Here is a 24,962-nt window from a genome sequence, read left to right as displayed (position 1 = left end):
TCCTGACCTCAAACTTCAAGAGGCAGAGAAATCCTCTCCTTTCATTAGTTCCAGGTAATCCTGCTCCCTGTCCTGAATCTGTCGCTCAGTTATAGTTTCAGTTTGTCTTGTTCCCATTCTTCAGCCCCTGGTTCTCAATTCAGTGGTCTAGAAATGGTTAACTCTGGTAAGTATAGTTGGGAAATAAGCTATTTGTAGTTTCCTATGGGCCCTACTAATTATTCATGTGATCAGGCTTATGTAAGGGCTGTTTTGCAGTTGCACTTCATTTGATGACAGAGTTCTGTATTTCTGTGTAAACAAAAGTCAAGTGATAAGCCATGGGCAAGCAAAGTCTACAGTTGAAACCAGGGAGAAAACAAACTTCTGGGAGGATCTTCAGGTGATACTATCTACAAAAAAAAAAAAAAAAATTTAAGAACTGAAAGAGTCTTTGTTACTATCGCCGTTCCGTGCTTTAGCATTTCTTCAGATTCAGTTGTGAAATTGGTTAAATCATACAACTAAATTTTGTGTAGCATGAGTTAGCAAAAATCAAAATTTAAAACAGTGCAGAGACTTTTTTTTTTTTCTCTTTAGCTTTGACACTGAAATTGTAAGACTGTCGTGGAAGAATTATAAATACCTGTTTTAGAGACAAATGGAAATTCTGGAAAAAATAAATGATCTACTAACACCCTTTTAAGACCTTGCTTAATACTTCTGGGCAACTTGTTTCTGGGCAATTTGTGTAGAACATCAGTTAGCTTAAGAAATTCTGTCTAAATATTCAACTTCTCTTTCTAAATATCTGTTACCTTAGCATATGCTGAAATAAAGCCCCCTACCTCCTCTTCCCATCCCCCAAATGTTGTTTGTAGTGCTGATGAAATAATTTTAAGTGGAAACATGGTTATTGTGGTATGTTGGGTTTTTTTTGCCCCCTGCCCCCCCCTTTTTTTTTTTTGAGGTTTACTGTGAAAGCAGCGGTAGTGTATTGTTGAAGCTGAGTGCAGCCATGGAGTGAAAGTCGTGTGTGTGTATATAGGTGTGGGAAGCAGCTGCCTGATTCACAGCAGTTGGCGATGCAGAGTTTGTAGCTTGTGTTAACAGCCGGTCTTCTGACTTCTTGGTGTTGGTGAGGAAACGGTCTGAAATAGCTTTAAAGTTATGGATTAATATGTAGATATATCTGTCTGTAGCTTTTAATAGCTGTATGGCCCTTTATAAAAGCTTTAGATAAGCCTTAGTGTAAGACCCTCCCTGGCTTTCAGGCACTACCAGTGTGCCATTACTGCATTATTTGTGTGAACCCATAGCTCTCCATTTCCCAGCAAAGTTTCTTCTTAGCTTAGGTATTGATCCTGGAAAACCTTGTGTGCACCTCTGTGCACTGTCCTGTTAGGTCTCATTTAAGCCAAAGGAATTCTTATCTTGTCTGATGTTAAGTGCTAAGAGGAATGAGATGTTTGGTCACAAGTTTTGTGGCAGGGACCGTAGCCATCTCTGTTGGTTTTACTGTAGGCCTGATATGTAAACAGTTACTGTAAGCTTAAATTTCTAAGCAATTTGAAACAGTTTATTTTATATAAGAATACTTGTTTTGAAAGCATCTTTGCTACCTCCAGTGCATGAGGACCTATGAACTCTAACGCAGACAAACCACACGCAATTTGCATTGATGATTTCTGAGAGCAGCTGGGAAACGCCCGATTTAGAAGTATTATGTGCGAAGAGGAGCTGATTTAATTCAGCCAAGACAAAGACATGGGTTTTGACTCTGAAGAAGCTTGTCAGGACAGATTTTTCTTTCTGTCCCCAAGGAGCTGCAGCCGAGCATTCAGCGAACAGAAATGATCCCAGGATCAGGTGTTGCTGCTTTTGCGCGCTGGAGCTGAGGGAGGCTGGCAGAGCAGTGCCCAGGCTAGCAGCTGTGCCCAGAAGGGGAGGATTGTTCCACAAATGAAGGCAGAGCCTCCCATGCCTGTAAAGTAAAATTGAGAGAACTGCTTTTAATTTTTGTGAGCTACCTTGCTGTGTGGGTTTTCTGTTTTGTGGGTTTTTTTGTTTGGTTTGGTTTGGTTTTTTTTAAAGTGACTTTGCATTAGTAGTGTTGGAGTTGTGGTTGGATTTGTAATCTAATCAGGGAACCTGAGCCCTAATGAGAAATTAAGCCTAGAGCTTGAATGTGAAGCAGAAAGTACTTAGCCTTGCTGTTATGCCAGCATAGATGTTGGTTGATACACACTAGGAATAAAATCTAGAAAGAATTAGCTATTTCGTGGCTACATGTATGTCATGAGTTAACTATGTAGTTGACTTGTGAACCTGTCAGTTTACATTGTGATGCATTACCAGTGTGCGCTTACTTCATGGATGTGCTCTGTCCTGGAGCTAAAATTTTGGTGAAATGGTATTACCAGTATTACTTTTATTAGTGGTATTCCAAACTGTAGGCTTGCTAGTGCAGTGAGGTCTGCATGCTAGTGGCAATTAAACCAGGAGAATTATTGTATTTCCATAATGGTTTCCACACTGAATTTGCTTAGCCTGGCCAACAAGGGCTTTCTACCTGCCTGGCGTGGAAGTTAGAAAATCAGACAGCTTTTTCTATTTTATATGTTATCAAAAGTCAAGAATATGTTATTAGCCCATACTTTCCTGATGAGGTAGCAGAGCACACACTTTGATTTTCTGTTAGGTTAAAATCTCCAGTGACATGTTGGATATTATAGTCAATAAGTTATTTGGATAGTCTTAACTGTTAATGGAGAACTAGCAAAAGTAATATTGAAACATCACATCTTTAACTTTAGTCAGATGATAAGCATCAGTTGATCAGTTATAAAATGTTTTCTTTGATTTAAGACATTCTGTAATATGTTTCTGCATCTTTACACAGAGGATGTTCTTCTCTACTGGCAGTGAGGAAATTTAATACCCTGGGCAATGTGGGAGAAGACACAGAGGCTGGAGCTTTTTCCCTGATGTAGTTATCTTTACCTAAATCAAAAAAATAAGAAGTTGAAATAGCCTAATTGTTCATATATTTAGTAAAATATGAAAATATTTAAAGTTTCTGGTTTATCAGCTAGAAAGTTATTTTCTGTGCAGTATCCATGTTTAGACACAGGTCTTCATTTTGATCAAATTCCCAATTTTCTGCCAGAACTGTTTTATTAAAAAAAGCTTTTGATCATGATAGTTTCTTGCCTTTCTTCAGGGTAATACGTCTGAGTGTGTGCTACAAGTGTTTTCTTCTGTGAGAACTGAAGGTGTATAAATGAAGAGAACTGGATTTGTCTGTGAGAAGCTACTACCCTGCACTTATGTAGCCCCATGTATATATTGTCTTGCAAGTCCTTCTGCATTGCTTACTTCCCTCAGACTGGAGAAAAGGCTGAGGATGTGAAATGGTGGCAGCTCGGCCCTTGGTGCAGATGTTGTTCCAGTGGAGAGCTCTCCTCCTGCTAGCCTTGGGATGTGGATTTGTGTGTGGGAACTGGCTTTCCTGTGAAGTTCCATGTTTCAGTGGATTTTTTGCACAGATGATGTTGAGCAAGGCCCTGATGGTCTTCACGGCAGTACCAGCTGCAGACTTGTTTTACTAGTCAGCTGTGACCAATCCCTTTCTTTTCACTTCTCTTGTAATTTAAGCTCCAATTATTTCAGGTTTCATTGGTATTTCCATATAAATGCCAAATATTCTCTCATTTACAAAAATATTTGCTGCTTTTTTTTTTTCCTCTCTTGTCCCCTCTCCTGCCTGCAGTTAACAGAACAAAAGATTATGGTCTGTAGTTGATCCAAGTTTTGCACCTGGTGGAAACTTCATGGGGAGTGTTGTTAGAATGGGTAGCAAGAGGCTAGCAAACATCTCCGCTGTTGGGGGATTGGAGGATGGGAAGGTGGGGTGGGGGAAGTTTGAGGACTGTCAGTTTATATTTGCCTGAAATGTTTGCTTGCAACAAACGAGGATCCAGCATCATATTGGGCAATCAATTTGGAGCATGACTCAGTGCAGAAAAATGCTACCTACTGAATTTCTAGCATATTTTCCTGAATTGCCCTGAGTTTTAAATAACTTTTTAGAGGCCTTCTTTTAAAGCGTCGTCTGAAGCCTACAAAGAGCAGTGAGGTGGTCAAGTCTTCACAGGGCAGCTGAATACAGTGCTGTTAGAAAGGATGGAAGAATTAATCTCTAATTTTTGATGCCATTGCTGCTGAAGTGGATGTTTTTGCAGCCTTGCAAATAGGATGCATAGACATGAAGCAAAGAATTAAAACTGGGGATTGATATTCAGACATGACAACGTGTAGCTGACCCAGAAAGACAGAAGAAGATGGATAGTATTGTTCCTTTCTGTTTTGCAAGTTTTAAACCAGATAGTACTAAATAAAGCAGGAGGGTTATTTTCCCCTACTGCAGTTAGGATTTACCAGCTCAGAGGTTTCAGTCACTGCTTGAACAGTCTACCTTCTGTTTTGAAACAGAGCAACTTCTGTTCATTAGAAACAGTCAACAATAAATATGAAGAAATTTTCTGCAGTTTGCTTTGGAACTTGGTGGATCGGGTGTTATGGATACAACATGCTTTTTTTTTTTTCCCCCACAAGGAGTGGCAGGAAAGTCATACAGTGGTTTTTGTTCCAAGAATGTTGCGCTGAAAATTGATGGAGTGAAGGCACTATTCAGAGCAGATTATTGAAATGTTGTTTTTTAGCTGTCTTGTCCCATTGTGAAGTGTCTTCTGGTTGTTATTTTAGTAGCATTAGCTAAGGAGTCATTTCAGTAATGATTAATGACAACTTGTAGTTTTCTTTTAATTGACTTGATCCTCCTTTTATTGTATTATTTAACTTGGGAAGTGGCTTGTAGCTGTAGCTATATTAAGTATGTTGGTAACTTTGTGGGTTTTTTGAGTTAAATGAAGTTGGTGAAATGTAATTCTTGGACCTGTGGCTTCTAAGTGTGAAGCAACCGGCTGCCCTAGGCTTGGGAATATAGAACTGGGAAGACAAATTCTCTGTGTGAAGGTGAAAGAAATGAAAACAATTTTCAGAGCTACAGTACTCTTGGAATGAATGTCTAGTGATTTCTGGACTATAGCTCTAAGGGCTGGGAGAGTAAGTGTATGTATATGGCTAGGTGGGTGCTGGGTGTTTGTGAAAAGGGATGGGAAATCTGGGTAAAGGAGGCAATAATTAAGAGTTCTCCTTTGCTGCAGACATATTTGAACCTTGTTTAAAAATAACTACCTCTTTTTTTAAAATCAGGCTCTTTTGAAGACATAGTGGACTTCTTCAACAGACATACATTCAACTTTTACGAGGAAGAAATTGGCTGAAGCCTAGCATTGTCATGACTGACAGTTGTTTGGTCGTCTGGATAATCTTCCATTACATCGATTTTGTTTTCTCTCATATTTTAAAAAAAGTATTTTTCTCTAGTGAATAAACATTGATTTGTTTTCTTATTTCTAAATATACTTGTGGCATTTGTTCTTGATTTCCCTAAAGGTGCTGGTAACTTGGAATGTGAGGAAGTTCCTGAATGTATGTACTTATTCTTAATATATTTATCTTAATTGCATTAAATAATTTTCTTTTAAAGTTATTCCTTTGAGTTTACAGGTAAAAAGATTATTTTTGGGGGGTGTGTACAGAAATAGTGTCGTTGCTCTGCAAGTAGGAGTATTCATTCAGCTTTTGAACCATAAAGCCATTGCCGATTCTGTGTCTTTAACTGAAAATACTGTGTGGGCATTATTAGTTCATGTATTGATGTACTGTGATGCTGTGGGCAATGTTTTTTTGAAACCAGCTGTCTCACAAAACAGTGGTTTTTAGTAAAGTTTGACTCTGGTAATTATACAGTAGTTACAAGTGTGCTTTATAAACAGGTGGCACCATCCACATTTGCGTTGAGTGGTGTACTTTTTCTACACTTAGTGTGTTTGGATGTCAGGCTGATTTGGTCTTGTCTTACAATGAATTACCTCAAAATCCCTGAACTGTAAATGTGACTGAGGTCAGGTTTACAGGTACTCGAATTGTGGGGTTTTTACACCTAAGTAAATGTTATTCTGTAGTTTGGTAAAGCACCAGTGACTGCAGTATTTGTGTGTGGGGGGGTGTGTGTTGGATAGCCTATATTCACTACAATACTTTTGACAGTACTGTTGTATCTCAGTTGAATTCTTGCACTCTAAAATTTCTGGAAACAAAGTGGCTCTGAAATGCTGGCAGCACTTGTTATCATGACTCATTACTAGGCTGCTGGGCTGTGCACTCTTCAACAAGCTTTCCTTAAACTCTCTTTGATTAAGTTTTTTCATCTTAAGTTACATATAATGACATTTGTTTAGCAGATTTAATCTCTGGTAAGCATTCAGTCATGTAGCAGAAAGATACTACAGAAAGTGCATTCCTTTTCCTGATACTGTCCTAATTACATAATTAATACAAGGTTCTGGTAAGCTTTACCAGCAGTGTGACTCAGCCACTCCTTACAGCTATGTGCTCCAGAGCAGGAATGATGAGAGCTGCTAACTTACATCTTAAAGCTAAATTCTGGAGGGAAAAACCACCGTAACTTGCGAAAGAAAATAGGGTGCCATGCTCTTTCTTTTTTATATAGAATTACTTTCTTCATGAATCCTTATCCACAGAAGGATACGCCTGATTGCCTTAATTGGCCTCTTTGTATCCATGAGTGCAGTAGTTGTAGGCACTTCTGGGGACACACCAAACCCCCTTGCTTTCCTCTTGCCTTTTGAATTTGTGACCTCTACATTCTTTAAGCGGTGTGACTGTCAGATGCTATTACCATAGATTTTTCATAATAGTAGTCTTTACTAGTCTTTGGTATTATCAGTGCTAGTGATTGATGTGAAACACCACCAGTGAAATTAAGATGGTGTTTCATACTTCTATACATGAAATTATCAGTCACAAAAGCTAAAATATATTTTTCAATAGAAACCTTAAACTTACAAGAAGCAAGTGCAGTCATGTGAGAGAGGCCAGATTTAACATGCAGTTTAAGGCAGTCCTTCTGTCCTTGATTTCGTTTTTGGATATTTGGCTTGGTACATAAATATACCCAGAACACAGCCATTAAATTGCAGGCTTCTAGCTGGTTGAACCCTCTGGGAAACTACAGTTTTGGTGACATGGAGAATTCATCGAAACCTAGAGCCACAGATGGCTCAGCTTCCTTGTAAATTTTTGGGTTACATATTTCCCTTGTTCTTGCATTTCATTTCCTATGTTGGTTCTGCAGGCATTTCTTTGGTTTCTGACAGGCCTTTTGGAGATGTTAGGCTTCCCAGACCACCTGGGGAAGGGATCTGCCCTTCATGCCTGAATCGGGTATTTGGGGATACCTCTGCTGTTCTACTGACTGTGGGGTGATCTCCAGAAGTGCAGTGTAAGCAAACTAGTAAACTGAAAGTGTACATAGTGTTTTCTAAAAGACTAAAGCTACTGCTCAAAATAAAAACTGAAATGATCTAGCACCTTCTGGAGTTCCTCTTTGCTCCTTTTTTAAAAGGTGAAAAAGATTCCCAAGGATTATATTTTGAGGGTTAATCCTTACAGGAGGAGTAGCCAGTGAGTGACTTGAATATTTCAGGGCATGTCCAGCTACTTGGTACAGTGTGGTGTCCAGACCTTGAGCAAATGCTGACCATGCTAGTAGTAGAGCTCAGCACTTTGTTCTGCTGTGCTGTAACAGCAGAGATATTTACTTGTGCTTCTTACTCTCTAAAATTGCTTGTTCATGCTCCCTGATGAAAAGAGGCAGTCTCTCCAGGCTAGTTAGCTACATGGAGATCAGGTGTCTGTAGTCCCTTTCAGCACTGGAGTATGTTTGACCTGTGATTGCTGGGACCAAGGTCTCTGTACTGTGACTTTGTTGCATGATACAGATATGCCTGCATTCCTGTGTGGTATGAAATTATTTTTGAACTTTAGTTTTAGGAAGGCCCAACTCCTTGTTTTATTCATTGTTAATAAACTATAAGTACTTCAGGTCTTAATTAGTAAATTAAAATTTGCTGCATTTGCTTAGATCACATTTTCTCTAAGATATCATGTTGTTATTTTTCTAGCATTGAGAGTGGTGAGACATACAACACTAAATGTTCACAAAAACCCAAAACAAATAGCACAATAGAACAATTAAAAAACCTCCCTGTTTGCCTTAGAAATGTCATTTCCAGTATCAGTTTACTTCTAATCAAATTGCATTTGGATTTGGAGACGTTCCAGTTCTGTGCTTGGCAGGCACGTGGAAGCTTATGGTAGTGCTGCTTTTCCATCACGGCTGACCTTGTTTTGAACTAGAAATAATCAAGGCCTGTACAAATCCTGCAACACAGTCCCCCTTCTCTCTCTCAAAAGTCAAATTGTTCTCAAAAGCTGTGGATTTCTTCGCTCACTAGAGTGTAAATTAGTCCATGAGAAATCACAAGAAGGAGGTTTGGATGAAAGCATTTATTCATGTTACAAGGAAAGATGTTGGAGGTCTTCTAGATCTGCTGAAGTGTCTTTTAGCCCTTCCCTGGGAGGTGGGGATGGGGAAGGGAGCATACAGGGCAGTAGGAGGTCTGTGTGAGGGCAGGCTTGGGCCTTTCCCCTCCCTGTGTATTCTTTACTTGGCAAAAGCACAGGACTGTGCCTGTCAGTGTGAGGATGCCATCTGCATTGCACAGCCTGTTAGGCTGTTACAGAATTGCACAAGAATTAATCTGAAATCATACTGCTAAACTGTTTTCTGGCTAGTTGTAGCGGCTGCCCAAAGATGCAGCTATTGTACGGTGCTTCAGGAACCAAGTGAAAGCAGCAGCCTGCGAAGCCGCCTCAGCCTGGCACTGCAAATGTAATCCCCAGCATGGACAGTTAATGGGTAGATGAGCTGATCAGTTGCAAACTGCTGAAAAGGGTAATTGTTTTATCAAATTAAATTTGTCCTTAAAATTAAAAAATAGCTGAAAAGGTAGAGGTTGCGTGTAGAGGAGGAGGACTGGACAAATCTAGTTACAGCAGTGGTGTATTTCCTCAGTTTAATTTAATTCCAGTTTTCCATTTGCTGCCTTTTTATGTGCAAACTGAAAATGACAGCCTGCAGCACTGAAACAAAACATTCTGCATGTGTATTTTTGAACAGGACTTTTTTGTTTTGTACTATAATATAAGTTAGCTATTGAAAATGAAATGTCTGAGAGCTCATCTGGTAATTTAGTGACTGATTTTGCTGGATGTTTTGAGCTAAGGGCTTAATGGTCATGTTTAATGGCTACACATGGATTGAAGGGATGCTAATACCTTTTTTATCAGTATCTTAATAAGACTTTGGAGTAAAACCTGGGACACACAGATCCTGCTCTAGCTTCTGCTGCAGACCTTAATACATTTTTATGTCCACAAGCTATCCAGGAAGTTTTATTCTCTGGTATGGCCAAACTTGTATTGAGATACCTCCCTGATGGGTCTGAAAGTTTCCTGGTGTATAAAGGCAAGCATTGGTACACCTGCAGAACATCTGTCTCACTTGTGCTTGCACAGGGAGCTGGTCTAAGTTTAGGCTGAGTAACCCCTGGACTCTGCCTAGCTTCTGTGGGCTCTGGGCTCACACAATACCTGCTGGTGGCACTGAGCTCAGTCTTGACTGTGGCAGCCATGGCAACTTTAGAGAAACATTGATGGGAGAAGTGCCCAAATCATATGTAAAAGCAATTGAGTTACACTCACAGCAAGCTAGTGCTCGCTGCCCTGGCTGGGTGACTGGCGTGTGCCTGTGCCCCTCCGCGCGAAGAGGGCTCACAGGGTGAGAGCTGACCCACGGCGTGGGGGAAAGAGTTGGCAGTGTGCTGGGTGGACAATGGCTGCTGAGCAGCGTCTCGTGTAAGCACTGCAACTTGCCTGTCTATAATTGCATGTTCTTTTTACATCTTAATACCAGTATGTATAACACGAGTGATTGATAGCATTGATAAGGAATTGTACGAGTAACTGATGCCACTGAATGCTAATGATTAAGGCATCCAGAAGCTGAGTTCGTCTTTCTGTAGAACTGGTGCTTTTACAAAGGTGCCTGGTGCACGTTGTTTGCTTTTGTTTATAAGGATGGCTTTTATCCCATTATTCATTCAGTCATTTAAAGTATTTTATGAGGGCTTGTTTCCTCTGACATTGTAGGCACCTGAAACAAATGCACTTCACCCTGAAGGCTATCAAGGGCTACTGGTAGTACAGTGTATTTATGGCTTGCCAGCTAGGCAGTTGTCTCTGGGCACTTAAAAGGAAAAGCAGGAGACAAATGAACTGGACTTCACTGTTATGGTAAACTCCAGGTATAGGGGGTTGTTTTGATGATAACCTAGGGGAGACAGTGCTATGTGGTGTTATTTGTAGGCATTGGGGTTGAATTTAATTTGTAATTTGCTTTATTCTGAAGTGGAGTTAAAAAAAAAAAATGGTTGTGATATTTTTTCAGAAGGAGTTGGGCTGGAAGGTGAGGTATTGACTTGTAGTATTTTTACACTTCTTTTTCTTATGAAAAGTTGGTGTATGTGTTTCTGGAGTTAAAAAGTAGGGTAAAAGCATACTAATACAGTTCTCAGACTTTTCATACTTTTTGCACTGGCCACGAAAAACCTTTGAGAAGGACATTACAGAGCTACATCTGTACTAAAGGTTACTGAATGGTAGGTAACTCAACGAATACGAGCGTTGTTTTTTATTATTTATAGATGTTATTTAGCACCACAGACTCTGTTGCCACAGGCAGCAGAGGTGCAGGGGTCGTTGTGCTGAGATGTGCGGGCAACAGAACCGAAACTCTTAAATGGTGATGGTTGCTGGCAAGAGCTGGAAGGATTGTTCCTGCATCTGGTAAGTTTGCAGACGATGCCAAGTTGGGCAGCAGTGTTGATCTGCTGGAGGGAAGGAAGGCTCTGCAGAGGGATCTGGACAGGCTGGATTGATGGGCTGAGGCCAATGTTATGAGGTTCAACAAGGCCAAGTGCTGGGTCCTGCACTTGGGTCACAACAACTCCCTGCAGCACTACAGGCTTGGGGATGAGGGGCTGGAAAGCTGCCTGGGGGAAAAGGACCTGGGGGTGCTGGTTGACAGCCGGCTGAACATGAGCCAGCAGTGTGCCCAGGTGGCCAAGAAGGCCGAGAGCATCCTGGCCTGTATCAGATATAGTGTGGCCAGCAGGAGTAGGGATGTGATTGTGCCCCTGTACTGGGCACTGGTGAGGCCGCATCTCGAACACTGTGTGCAGTTTTGGGCCCCTCACTATAAGAAGGACATTGAGGTGCTGGAGCGTGTTCAGAGAAGGGCAACGAAGCTGGTGAAGGGTCTGGAGAACGGGTCTTATGGGGAGCGGCTGAGGGAACTGGAGTTGTTTAGTCTGGAGGAGGCTGCTCTCTCCAGCTACCTGAAAGGAGGTTGTAGCGCGGTGAGTGTTGGTCTCTTCTGCCAAGTAACAAGTGATAGGACAAGAGGAAATGGCCTCAAGTTGCGCCAGGGGAGGTTTAGATTGGATATTAGGAACACTTCTTTACTGAAAGAGTGGTCAAATATTCGAACAGGCTGCCCATGGAAGCGATGGAGTCACCATCTCTGGATGTGTTCAAAAAACATGTAGATGTGGCACTTCAGGACATGGTTTAGTGGACATGGTGGTATTAGGTCAATGGTCAGACTTGATGATCTCAAAGGTCTGTTCCAACCTAATGATTCTGTGATTCTCGTTGCTGTGTTAACAAGAGGTAGACTTGGCATTTGCTGTATGCCAGGTTCTTTCATGTTCTTAAACCTCATTGAGAGGTGAGGGAGTTAATATACCAGTTGGTTAGTTCAGCTGAATGCGTTCAGGTGCTATAGTTGTGCTGATAATCATAGAAACAAGCGAGCTTCCAATGTGTGCTAGCAAAAATACTGAAAAGTTTATGCAAGCAGAAGTATTAGGTGTCTGTGGGATGAAATCTGTTTAGCTTGCTTTACTCCCTCCTTGTGGTGAAGGAGTATCTTTAATGAGAGCAGTTTGATGAGCATAAATGTGATGGAATAGAAAGAAGAGACTATCATGATGCCAAAGTAATGGCAGGAAGCTGGTTTCTTTTTTTCCTGGTTTTGGAGAGCTTTTGTTTGTTTCCCAGTTTATATTGCGTGCTGCACTTCATTAAATGTTTTATTGGGTGCTCTTGGATTTAATATTTAATATATCCATATGTGAAACTTAATTGTGTGAAATGTGATAGGCTTAGTGTAGTAAGAGATGAGTATTGGAGAGTCTTGGATTTACAGGTTAACTTGTTTCCTCCTCAGTGCTGCACGTGGTTTGAGTGGTGTTTGAGTTTATGCTTTTCTAAGCAAAGTGAACACAGCAGAGTTTAATAAAAAAAGAACTTTACATGAGACTTCTTCTTTCCAACAGTCAGCTGCTGGCTAGTTATTGCTATCTGAAAGATTAATCTGTGCTTTTTTTTTTTTAACCCATAAAACAAGAATAATCTGATGCTTTGCCCTTTATAGGTCACTCTTAGAAGTTCTTGTTTGCTTATTGCTATTCTGTACAGGTGCTGAGAAGGTATATGGTAATTGTAATTGCCCTTTTTAGAGTAATATTTGCAATACTTCACATGGAGAAGCAAAATAAAAAATTGACTAGTGTCATTTTGTTTAGTATATGAAACAAAGTTAAGGGATGGCTTGATCATAAATGTGTGGAGATACCTGGGAAAAAAAATAGATAATGGGGAGGTTCTTAAATGAACAGGCATAGAGATAAGATTGAAAGGGGATATGTGTGTGTATATTTATCTATCTATCTGTATCCTTTCATATATATATTTATATATATATAAAATAACGTATTTAAATTACTTGGGCAATTTTCCGTCCCTAGAAATAAACTAAGACAGGATGCTTTCCAAAGGGATGTTATGATATTATCTAATTTGAACAGGAATGAATTCTGGAAATCTGATATCTTGCATAACACAGAGTATTGACCTAATGATTGCAATAGTCCCTGAAATGTATTATCTGAGTCTGTTCTAGCTGACAGTATTTTTAGCAGAGACATTGTGCACCTATTCTACTGAGAGATTAGTTCCAGTACAATACAGTGCATTACTGTTCCACCACTGGCTGTTTTAGCCATCCCTAATTAGACGGCTTGTCCCAGTCTGCTGAGGCAGAATAGATTTAGGGGATTAGGTTTCGTGTGTGTGGCCTGGAGGCTCTGCAAAGTACGTGTAAACAAGAGTTGGGTATGTTTGTGCTTTGGAGAGGAGGAGAGGGAAGGATTGTTGTTTGGGAAGTTGCCACATCTAAGGAGATGTGATTGGAAATAGGTAGAAAACACCTGGTCATATACAATTAAGAGAGTGGCCTGAAAAACAAGTGAGATGTGGCCACATAGAAGACAGAATGGGTGAAGTCAAATTGGTCCTGGAGAAAAATCCCAGTGGCAGACTGCCAGGCTGGGAACTGGGCAAGGACAGATGACCAAAGTGATCTCTTTCACATTTTAAAGCATGGGTGCTGACTGCTTTGCTGACAGAAGTGACCACATTAATACGTGAGAGTGGGAAGGGTTTGTCTGTAAGCAGGAGGAAAAATCACTTTCCCAATTGATGTGTGGGGTGGAGGAGGAGGAAGTGTTCCTATAGCCAGTGCTGGAGCAGAATCTGACTTGCATTAGGACTATGTCTTGCCAGACCGTGCATTTAGTGTGAATAGTAAAACTTTGAGAGCCATGAGGTTCAGGTAGTCCACTCACACTGTTCATAAGTGGCCAGATATGATTTTGAAGGCGAGGCATTTGTTGCTTACTCATTAAGGTCATTACATAAGCTTCGTGCTAAACTTGAGAGCTGTATAGATTTCAGAGCATGAAGTATCCCTTGAGCAGACCTCAGGTTGGGCGATGAAGATCTCTTGTCTGCATATCCTTTTTGGGGAAGATACCTTTCAAACCTGATGCAGCTGTGATCTCTCTCTGGTTGCTACCTCCCAACTTTGTGGCAGAGTGGGACATTGTGTAAGAGCAACTACAAAGTGAGAAGGGAGTCTGTCTTTGGGGTGAAGCTTTCCTGGTGTGGGAAGCCTTGCTTTGTTTTTCCTTTGTGCTGCATACGTGCTGACGAAACATACTTTTCCTCTTAGCGTTGCCTTCAGATTTAGCGGTAAGTTGCGGGGCGGGGGAAGGACACCATCATCGCTGCTGGGTCTCTGGATGTTGTGTTACAACTCGGGGGAAGTGATTGAGCTGGTAACAAGCTGCTAGTAGTGACACAGATTTCCGTCAGCTCAGCTGATCTCTGGAATGGTGTCTTGCTGCGGCCTGCTTATGGTCACACATAATGCACTTGCAGCTTGCTGTTGTGCTGGGTTTTAGAGCAGCAGAGCACTCGGAGGTGCTGCCCAGCTGCGAGGCAGGGAGCTAGCTGGGAGGATTCTCATGGGAAGTCTTTGCAGGGCGACATCGAAACTGCTCGCTTTAGAGTCCTGTCATCACTGTAATAATTATCATGCAAATCGTTGATATTTTAGGCATGCTGTTGCTCTTTGTGGTCACTCCGAGCCTTTACTTAGTAGCAGAAAAAAGAAAGTTATTTGGCATCTGTCATAATTGCATCAGTTCTTCAGCACAGAAAATGAAATTTGAACTTTTTTTTTTTAAAGACAGAATGAAAATATATGAAGAAAAACTTTAAGTTGTCAACCTTTATTCTACAAGTTAGTGCTAAAAGCTTTTCAGAACTGGGAGGAAGTTGGGTTTTTGAGATGCACAAAAGGTTACTTGATTTTGAAAGTGTTTTCTATCTTGATTTTTAGAAAAGGTCCTTCTAGACTTTCTTATACTAGAAAACAATGTGAGAAGTACCTCTGGAGCTTTAGAAGCCCTCAGAGTGCATGCTTGTAAGAACAATGGATTGCATTTGTGCTCTCTGCACTGGATTAGTGAAAGAATAAGAGTGCTTAGTCTGAAAAAGAAGCTTGCCCTCTGACTGACTTCATGGCATTAAAGTAAGGCAGTAGGATAACCTACTGAGTTAGCATATTCTAAATATTGTTACAGATAGCGTGCTACAAAAGTTTGCTCAACTTACCAGCTGTGTAAAATGCTTTTAGTAAAGGCATATGATTAATTTATCTTTGAAGACTTTCTCTCTTTACCTAGAAATAAAAGCTATTTTAATACAAAATGTTCATTAATTTAGAAGAAAGTAACTGTGTTATGAGCTTCTGTATGTATTTGTCAGGTTTTCTGTTTAGTGGACACAGGTGCTAGGGGATCAAGTTGGTTGTTAGTGAAGGAGCTATGTAAATGCTGAATTATTTTTAGCATTCCTTTTTTAGCATTCCTTTTAGCATTTCATTTAAAGGAAAAAAAATGACAATTATTATGTTGTTAGGTCACAGATGTTTCTCTCTATATTACATGCTCCATGTCCTTAAATGCAAATATTATTTGTAGAATATTTATGCCTATTTTACACATCATATAGTCTTTCCTTTAACAATACTTTTCAAGGATTTTCTTAATTTCCACTTTACACTAGAGGGTATGCTGACAAGGGAGGTACCGCCCAATCATTAATGAACTTTCCATAAAGGAATTAATGTGCAGAAAACCTTACAAATAAATTATGGTTATTCTCCAGTGTCACACAGTGGGATATAATGAAACCTTTAGAGTAAAAATTCTGAAAAATAATTCTGACAGCGATGCACTTCATTGGGTGAAAAACTTGTAATCTGCAACAAGAAGAAGATACATCATTGTCTGTGTAATTTTTTTACAGGATATTTCTGACTTGGACTAGAATGTATGTGTGCTGATATAATTTGAAATGAGTATGCAGCAGTCCACTCAGAGTTATTGGAAACTAGTGTGCTCTGCATCAGCAAGCATTGGCACGGCTGCAGTAGATCAGTAGGTAGCTTTGGGCCCTTATGTTTCCATTAGATTTTTGGAACAAGTTCTGTGTGTTTGGAATGGAGCGTTTTGGCTTAGGTTCCTCTGAAGGGTGTAACTTGTGCACACTGAAACTACTCTGTGATCCAAACCAACATGTGGTAAGTGAAGATGTCGGGGGAATTTGCTTCAAGACAGCAGAGCTACTCCAAACCAAACAGTAATGTAGACATGGCCCTTAGAGCACGGAATAAGAAATGAGTATGTGCCTTTAAAGTATGCTCTGTGTATACAGATCTTCAACTTTGACATTGTATGACTGAAAGTAGCCACACCGAGGTAAATATAGGTACTTGAAGTTTGATATAAGTGGAGAATCTATATAAAATATTCCATGACTTTGTTTGTATGTGGCTGTACTGATGATGTTTTATCACCCTTATATGTAGCCTTATTTGTACCTGTCTTTTAAGCTGCACATGTATGTTTTTTTTTTTTTTAACTTGGTGCTGCTTTGAGAACTTGGAAACATTTAAAAAAAAAAAAAAAAAACCAACCAAAAAAACAAACCCAAACCAAACGTAATTTTGTAAACAAATTATTAGTTAATTACAGCTAGAATAATACATTGTTGGCCAGAGTTTTTCTTCCTGGTAGTTAACCATTAAACCAATTGAATCACAAACGTCCACGCTTTAGTCATGGAGCTAGTACATTAAGTCAATTTTGACAAGATTGCAAGAGTATTAAGAATGCAGAGAAATTAATAAAATGATAGAATATAAGAAGTTGGAGATAGTTGTATTCTACAAAGTAGTTTGTCAGAAACTGAACAAACTGGAATTTTGTCTGAACAAAAGCTGGAATTTATCTCAGTGGGGAAATAATGAGGAATGAGACACTCCTACCTTCAGAACTTGTTAGGTGTTGTTCTTTTTCTTTCCTCTGAAGGTATACTGCTTCACTGAGACCAAACATTTCACCATTTCACAACAGTGTTCTGGCTGTGACAAAACTCCTTTCCTGTCAAAGGAAAAGAAGAAATGTGAGCCTTCTCCTTGCTCTCGTAGCAAGGAGGCTTTCATTTAAGCTGATTTGTAGGCTTTGGGTGTCCTTGCTCCCAAATTACTACTTAAACTATCCTACATTCTTTTTCATATTTCTGTTGCTATTAAAAAAAGAAATCCATTTTTACAATGAAAGCATGAAAAAATCTGATAAAACTAGAAAGCTGAATTTCAAAGTCTGACACAGATCGTGCATGTCACTCTTCAATAATGCATAGTATACATACAGTAACCTTCAGAGTTCTAGGCAGGTCATCAACTTGAACCTTCAGGGAAGATAACGTCACCTACATGAACAGTTGGATGAGTGGTGTTCTGATACAGTCAGTACTGTGGCTCAGGCAGCTGGAAGCTTCCTGGCTTGATGAAAAATTCTCATTTTTCAGTCAATGAGGAATTATTTTCAGATTGTTCATATGGTCCTTTTTGTTTCCTCCAAAATAGAATTAGACCTCAGCTAGCCAAAGAGAAGATTGAAGGATGCCATATTTGTACATCTGTCACACCTGGTGAACCTCAAGTGTTCTTGGGAAAAGATAAGGCCTTCACTTTTGATTACGTCTTTAACATTGACTCGCAGCAAGAGGAGATCTATATACAGTGTATAGAAAAACTGATTGAAGGCTGCTTCGAAGGTTATAATGCTACTGTCTTTGCTTATGGCCAAGTAAGCTTTATATTTTTATTTTAAAGTATTTATTTTGGAATAAACAGATTCTTATAACTGATCTTTCACTTAAATTTCGTAATGCATAAACCTGTTATTTAGCATCTTGGTTTTATTTTGAATGAGGTATCCTGCAGAAGACTGGTTAGGAGTCTGTATAGATTCTGTGCAGAACAACAGTTGAAAACCAGAAGATCTATATGGGCACTAGGTCTTTGTAATTACAGTATTAATTATTTTTTAACAGTAATGCTGAAAACAGCATGAATCCATATAATTCCTGAATTTACCCCAATGCAGCGATACAAATTAGTGACTTTATCAGTTTATACATAAAATAGGTTGTACTGAGATTCTTTTCTGAGGAATTATCCATCCCTCTTCATTGTTAGACACTTTTGGGAAGAGGAGCTTTTTTAAAAATAGATCCTAGGGAACTTCAGACCACATTGTTTGTGGGCAAAATGTAGAGATCAGATTTCCAACGTTGGAGAACTTTTCATAGAGAACACACCCTCTCAGTACACTGGGCACACATATTACTTCTCAAAGCTGAAATACCATTGAGCACAATGTAGAGAATGCTTTATTGTCTTCTGAATATTCCTTTAGGAATTGATTGCATGAAGTTTGGTCTTGGATGCTGAATTTCACCACTGTTAAATGTTGTATCTCAAGTTAGCTAGCTGAAGTCTAGTCCTAGTGAAACAAAGCAGTTTGCAGCTCCAGTTTAGTAGATTATGTTCATCTGTGAGATGCTATCTCTGTTTTAGACTTGACCCACTAATTAAGCAAAAACACAACACTACCTTGTCTTCTATAGGACTTCACATTTAATTATTTTCCTAGTGAAGGCACAGCTTGTATTCTTCAGTGCTGTTTATAAATTGAGACCAATGGTAATATTCTACCTGAGATATTCAGACCTCATAATTAGGGAGTCATTTGATCTACTTCAGTAAAGAATTGCAAATGCTGCTTCTACCTCCAAAATATATGCTTTAATTAACAGTCTCTATTGGAAACATTAACTATTCTTTTGACCTTGGAGATGATAGCTTTAAGCAGCTTAGAAGTAGTTTGTAGGGGACAGGTTATGAGAGATTGAACTGGTTCCTGCCTTCTTGTATGTGATCTGTGGATGAACAGTAGAGTTTGTCCAACTTCTGATGTTTATCCATTTTTTAAGTGACCTATTGTTGTGCATGTTAATATTGTAAAGGTGACAGACTGACTAGCACTAGTGTTCACAAACTGCACTGCACTTCTGTGATGTTAATGTACTGTTAATGTGTTCTAGTGACTACTCCTTTTTCGATTTAGACAGGTGCTGGCAAAACATACACCATGGGCACTGGATTTGATGTCAACATAACGGAAGAGGAACAAGGCATTATATCACGTGCTGTTAAGCATCTTTTCAGATGTATTGAAGAAAAAAAACAAGCTGCTATTAAACAAGGACTTCCACCTCCAGACTTTAAAGTGAATGCACAGTTCTTAGAGGTAAATATGATCTGTGTCATGTGTGTAACGTCTTGTATTTTTTTTTTTTGGAAAACTAGTTAAACATTTTTCTGGTTGCTACTTCTACATTCTTTTCCCACCAGATGTTTTAAATTAATCTTCAAGATTTCAAAAGGAAATTCTATGGAATTTGCTTCAGCTCTTCAATTTATGAAAAAGAGCCTCTTTATCTTATTTCAATTATTTTAGTAGTTTCATTCACAGCATTATTTTGAAGTGTAGAAATAGTTGTTTTAGCCCTCATTTGTCCCTTTCTGCAGCACACATTTGTTTGTGGGGCCTGTTGCTCTTGCCTGTTTGTAGTTCTTTACCAAACCTTAAAGCAAGAAACTATTAAAAAAAAAAAAAAAAAAATCAATTGTACTTTGTGCCTTTGAAGAGTGGCCATGCTTTGGCTGCTTTTGTCAATTTGCCATAGACTTCTTTAGCTTTCAAAATCTGTTCAGGAGACTTCTTATGTTCCTTTCACCAAAGAAGAAACCTAGTATAAAAGCACTTCTTTCTGTGATCCCCAGTGGTTTAGGATTGGGCTTCTGTGTCACTGTTCCATCTTTCATTGGACCTGGGTCAGTGCTGTGGAAAACCTGTTCCCTTTGCTTTCTTGTAGACACAGATACTGGTAAGAGAGGCCATAACATCTGTGATCTTTCCGACCTGCAGCAGCTGTTGACTTAAGTCTTGCAGCTTTCATGCTGTGTCTCCTGCCTGTGGAACTATTTTTTAAATTGATTGATTTGGGTGTAACATATTTACGTTCACTACCAAGCTGCAAAATCTGATACTTCAAGTGCATGGAGAGGAGGCATCAATTTAAGAAAGCAGGTGTAAATGTGTATTACTTAGTTCAGTATTTGCAACTTTACCTACTTTGGGGGAGGGGGGGAACCCATTTTTTATTACTCAAGGGAAAAGCTGTTGGTTTCATTACTGCTCAAGTAAACTGGGTCCTTTAGTCATATGTTCCTATAATTGTTGTAAAGATTAACAAGCTGGCATTAGTTTCGCACTGGTATAGGTTTTTCACTGCTAACCTTAAGCAGATCTTTTTGTTACTTTGGCTAATGTTTGCCTAAAGAGAGCCTAGGCTTAAGTAAGGGCTGTGGGAATGCTGTACTGTTTTGCTCTCTCAGAACAGCTGGGAGCTGCAGCTTCATTTCTGCTTAGGCAGCTGCAACAGTAGTGCTGTAAGTAGTAACCAGTGTAGTTTCTGAAATCCTTGTGGTTTTTGACATAGCATTACAAATATGACTGTGAGAGTCCCAAAATACAGAGCAGTAACTGAATGCTACAATGATAACGGTATGTGGAATTGCAGCCGTTACTACATATTTCAGATGAAATGTACATACTGAAACCTGTCTTGTTTATCTAATTTAGAGAAAGGTTAAATTATGTGTATAATAGTTTCTTCCTTGACAAAATGCCACTTTTTTGTAGACTCTTTTATTGTACTGAGGCTAAATTGGAACTTTCCCAGAAAGATTAGTTACCTTTTTTCTGATTAGTTACCTATTATACACTACTCTTGTATTGGAAAGAATCCTTTTCCTCCCATCCTATCTACTATTAGGGCTGGATTACAGAAACAATAATTTAGTCATTGAACAAGTTGAATCAAGGTTTTATTTTGGAAGAGCTTTGAAGTCTGACAGCTGGATCACTATTGGGAACAGTGGCTTCTGTTTGCTACTTTCTTGCTTTTCTTTAGTTTGCTGCAGTCTGCTTCTGTTAACTCCTTGCTTTCCTGCTAACTTTCCCAAAAGATAGGTGTGTGCAGGCTATGCAACTGTTGGTGCGTTATCAGGATCCTCTCTAAATTATGGCATCAGTTTGTTCGCACTTAGCAGGATAAAACATCAGTAAGAAGGCTCCTACTTAAGAATATTTATGCTTAATAATTAAATATAATTCCTTTTTCATATGTGAAGAATTAAAAACATCACATTCACAAATGCTGACCTTCTTTCTGAGGGATGGATTTTCACTTGTGGGATGAGAAAGCCTCTTGCTTTCAGTGTATAAGAAAGTACATTACAGAATCACAGACTGGCAGGGGTTGGAAGGGACCTCCGGAGATCTAGTCCAACCCCCCTGCTAAAGCAGGGTCACCTGCACAGGTTGGTCAGGATCGCATTCAGGCGGGGTTTGAATGTCTCCAGAAGAGACTCCACAACCTCCCTGGGCAGCCTGTGCCAGTGCTCTGTCACCCTCAGAGTAAAGAAGTTTTCCCTCATGTCCAGGCGGAACTTCCTGTGCTCCAGTTTGTGCCCGTTGCCCCTTGTCCTGTCACTGGGCACCACTGAAAAGAGCCTGGCCCCGTCCTCTTGACACCTACCCTTTAGATATTTATAAGCATTAATCCCCTCTTGGTCTTCTCTTCTCCAGGCTAAAGAGCCCCAGGTCTCTCAGCCTTTCCTCGTAAGAGAGGTGCCCCAGTCCCCTCATCATCACACTCTCAGTCAACTGAATCAACAAAACAAGTGTGATTCACACTGGGTGAATACAGATCTATTGCAGTCGTTCTTTGGCTTTTACCTGGGGACTTTGATAAGGGATTTAATCAGTCTGGCCTAAGCTCTGCTGAAGTGAATTTGTATAACCAATTAAACTGTTACAGTGTACTTCAACAGAGACTTGAGCCATGAGATTCCCAGTGGGATGCTGCTTTTTGTGGTGTGTTTTTTTTTTTTGTTTGTTTGCCCTGGTGTCTTCTATTGGATCTGAACACCTTTCCTAAAACTCAGAACATTCTTATGAAATGATAATCCATCTCCTCTAACACTGATAACTACATAGTAATTTTTGATATCTTTCCTGGTTCTGATATAATTTACTGACCTAGAAACCTGATGTGCTTAATGATACTGAGTTGAAAGACCACCATATGTACATGTACTTACCTTCAGGAGACCCAGTGAAAGAGGCAGTAAGCATCAAGCAGCCTGAAACATGTAACAGATTGTTAAGGTTGTGCATAGGATTGTGCCTGAAAGTTGTAACTAATCTTGGGCACCAGAGTGTAGGTATTGGATGGAGGAAAACACAAAAGCTCTGCTCGAGAAACCATGCTGTAGTATTTTTGGCCTGCTCGTTGCCATCTTTAATAAGCAGCTTGCACAGAAACTGTCATACGTCAAATTCCTTCCAGGGCAGGAACAATTTATCTAAATGAAAGAGAGACATAGAATTACTCAGGTGTGAGAGAGGAGGTGAGAAAAGGTACGATGGCAGGGAGAGCAAGTGGAGTGAGTTTGAAGTGTTTGGAGCAGGGTGCAGCCAACTGAATTAACAAAATAAAAGCCCAAGGTCGAACCTGAGGACAGCAGGTGCCTGCCACAGAGACCACTGCTGCTGTTGTTCTGCTGGCATCAAGTGCCTCCCCTTCCTTGGTCCCACCAGAGAGTTTTCTCCCAGATCTGGTGATGTGGAGGAAGTTGCTGCTTTGGGTGGCATTATAGCAAGGTGTGCAGGTGACTTAATTTGCAGCTGCTCTGTCTGTCATCCTTTTGTCCTTGTAAGTCTGGATGTTTCACAGCATCTTTTTTTGGGAGCCTTGAGAGTTGGATTTTTAGAACTTTCTGCATGTGCCATGCACAGATTTCTTAGTCTTTGGAGGAATTCCTTCACAAAATAATAAATGTCTTTTGGCCTTTTTTTCCCCCCTCAGCTTTACAATGAAGAAATTCTTGATCTGTTTGATACCACCCGTGACATTGATGCAAAGAATAAAAAATCAAATATTAAAATACATGAAGATTCAGCAGGAGGAATTTATACAGTGGGTGTTACAACCCGAAGTGTGAATGGAGAATCAGAGGTGATGATTGAAAATAAATTACTGTGTAGCATACCAAGTGCATTCTAGAAATGTTGTCTGTATGTTTTGATAAGCAGTTAGAAACAGAGGTTATGCTTGCTAACATCTGCATCTTGGACAATTTACGTGTAAAATTTAGCTGGAATTTTTATTTTCTTTAGTTTCTGTAGCCTTAAATCTAATAAATGTTTGATAGTAAGCATATACCATCTTCACTTAATGCTAGAAATAGACTTTTGCTAATAATATAGTTCTGCTGGGAGAGGAAACTTTGGCACCTGTGTAAATCTGATCTAGATCTTATAGATGCCATTTTTCCTGGGACAGGAAAGCTTTGCATGGTGACAGGTGTGAGGTAAACTGTTGTTCATGTGCATTGCAAATTTGAATACAAATGTTGTTGTACTGTACGTTTTTTTTACAAAAATTGTATGTTTTTGCCACAGGTGAATGGAAGGAAGATTGCTATGTTACTACTAGGGGATAGTAAAAAGAGGGGTACAAAGATTTAAATTGTTTTTCTTTCAGAAACCACAAAAAATACTTTTAGTCTGCTTGTTTAAGAATCTGTGCTTTTTGGCACATAGGAACTGAAACCATAGCAAAGAGGAAAAGCTTATTTACATCCAAAACAACAAGTATTATTGGAACGCTTTAAATTGCAAGCAATGCAACATACTTCTTGTCTATGTTCTAGATGATGCAGTGCTTGAAGCTGGGGGCTTTGTCTCGAACCACTGCCAGCACGCAGATGAATGTTCAGAGCTCACGGTCACATGCTATCTTTACTATACACCTATGTCAAACCAGAGTCTGTCCTGCATTTAACACTGTATGTATCTTTGCTATTATTAAACTTTAGTAACTATTATTCAAAATGTGAATATTGTTTTGGCAGCCACTGCTGTTGGAATTGCACTTAGTAAACATGCTACAGTCATCATGCTCCATGAATTTACTAAGCATTATAATAATTTGATTTAATCTGTGCATATGTAACCATCCTCTAGCCAGAGGCAACCATAAACTGGAGCCTCTTACATGAACCTGCCCATTCTCCTCTAGCATTTTCTTCAGTATTTTGTTGCAACATACAAAAGTAAGAAAGTTAGAATGTAATTTGTCTTTAATTGGGAAAAGCATTTTTAAGTATCTTAGTAGTTAGTGGGTTTAAGCTTGCACTCAGCTAACTGAAAATGCCTGGGTATTCCAGATTAAGAGTTGATATCCAACAAGGAGCAAGTAGAAAAGCATTTGATTCTGAGGCTTAGTGTATTTATTTTAAATACATATATGTTTGGGGTTCAGATGTGTTAAGTCTGTGCAGTTAACCTGGGATTTAAACAACAAATGTACATGGAGCTGTTCTGCAGAAGATTTTTCATGTGACTATTCAGTTGTTAGTTGTTGATTTATCTTGTAAAGAGGAGAGTTCTGAAGAAATCCATATTACTGACAGCTGCAGTAGCTTCAGTAGGGGGACTCAATGCAATTAATCTAAAGGTATCAAAATTTTTAAATATTTCAGTGAGCTAAGAATCTGGCTAGCATTTTACACACAGCGCGTTTTTAAGCATGTGGAACAGTGAATTGAATTTGTAGTGCTTTTGGGGGGTGGGGGCGTTGCTTTTCTTTTAACACTACAAATAACCATTTGCAGGCAAAATGAGGGTCACTCCCTGGTCCTTTGTGGTATGTAGACCTGCTTTATACACCTGTTTAAAACACTTCTTCCTGCTTTCCACGCTGTAACTCTGGATCTGGTGGTGCGGGCAGCTATCTGTCATCTTACTCAGGAGGGATTGGCATCACACTTGGAGCCCAGGCAGGGCGCCTCGGTCACTGCGTGGTGACACTGTCTGCTCGGAGGTTTTGTTGAAAACTGTCTGTGTAGCTGGGGAGTGAGAGAACTCACCTGGAAGCCTCATTTCCCGCAGGCTGTCAACACAGCAATCCACCTG

The 24,962-nt window shown here is 39.7% G+C and overlaps 1 protein-coding gene across 1 annotated transcript in view; it reads left to right on the top strand.

Moving 5' to 3' along the window:
- Window positions 1-24,962, top strand: part of KIF21A (kinesin family member 21A) — a 91,530-nt gene that overhangs the window by 14,597 nt on the left and 51,971 nt on the right. Inside the window, exons 2-5 of the mRNA XM_086462370.1 lie at window positions 17,435-17,657; window positions 18,981-19,163; window positions 22,852-23,001; window positions 23,699-23,833. Of these exons, the coding sequence (XP_086318496.1) occupies window positions 17,435-17,657; window positions 18,981-19,163; window positions 22,852-23,001; window positions 23,699-23,833 (691 nt within the window). The remainder of the gene's footprint in view (window positions 1-17,434; window positions 17,658-18,980; window positions 19,164-22,851; window positions 23,002-23,698; window positions 23,834-24,962) is intronic.

This window comes from Leptosomus discolor, chromosome 1 (assembly GCF_034619465.1).
Source record: "Leptosomus discolor isolate bLepDis1 chromosome 1, bLepDis1.hap2, whole genome shotgun sequence".
In the NCBI taxonomy this organism is placed as follows: domain Eukaryota; kingdom Metazoa; phylum Chordata; class Aves; order Leptosomiformes; family Leptosomidae; genus Leptosomus; species Leptosomus discolor.
This window is presented reverse-complemented; position numbering and strand designations above follow the sequence as displayed.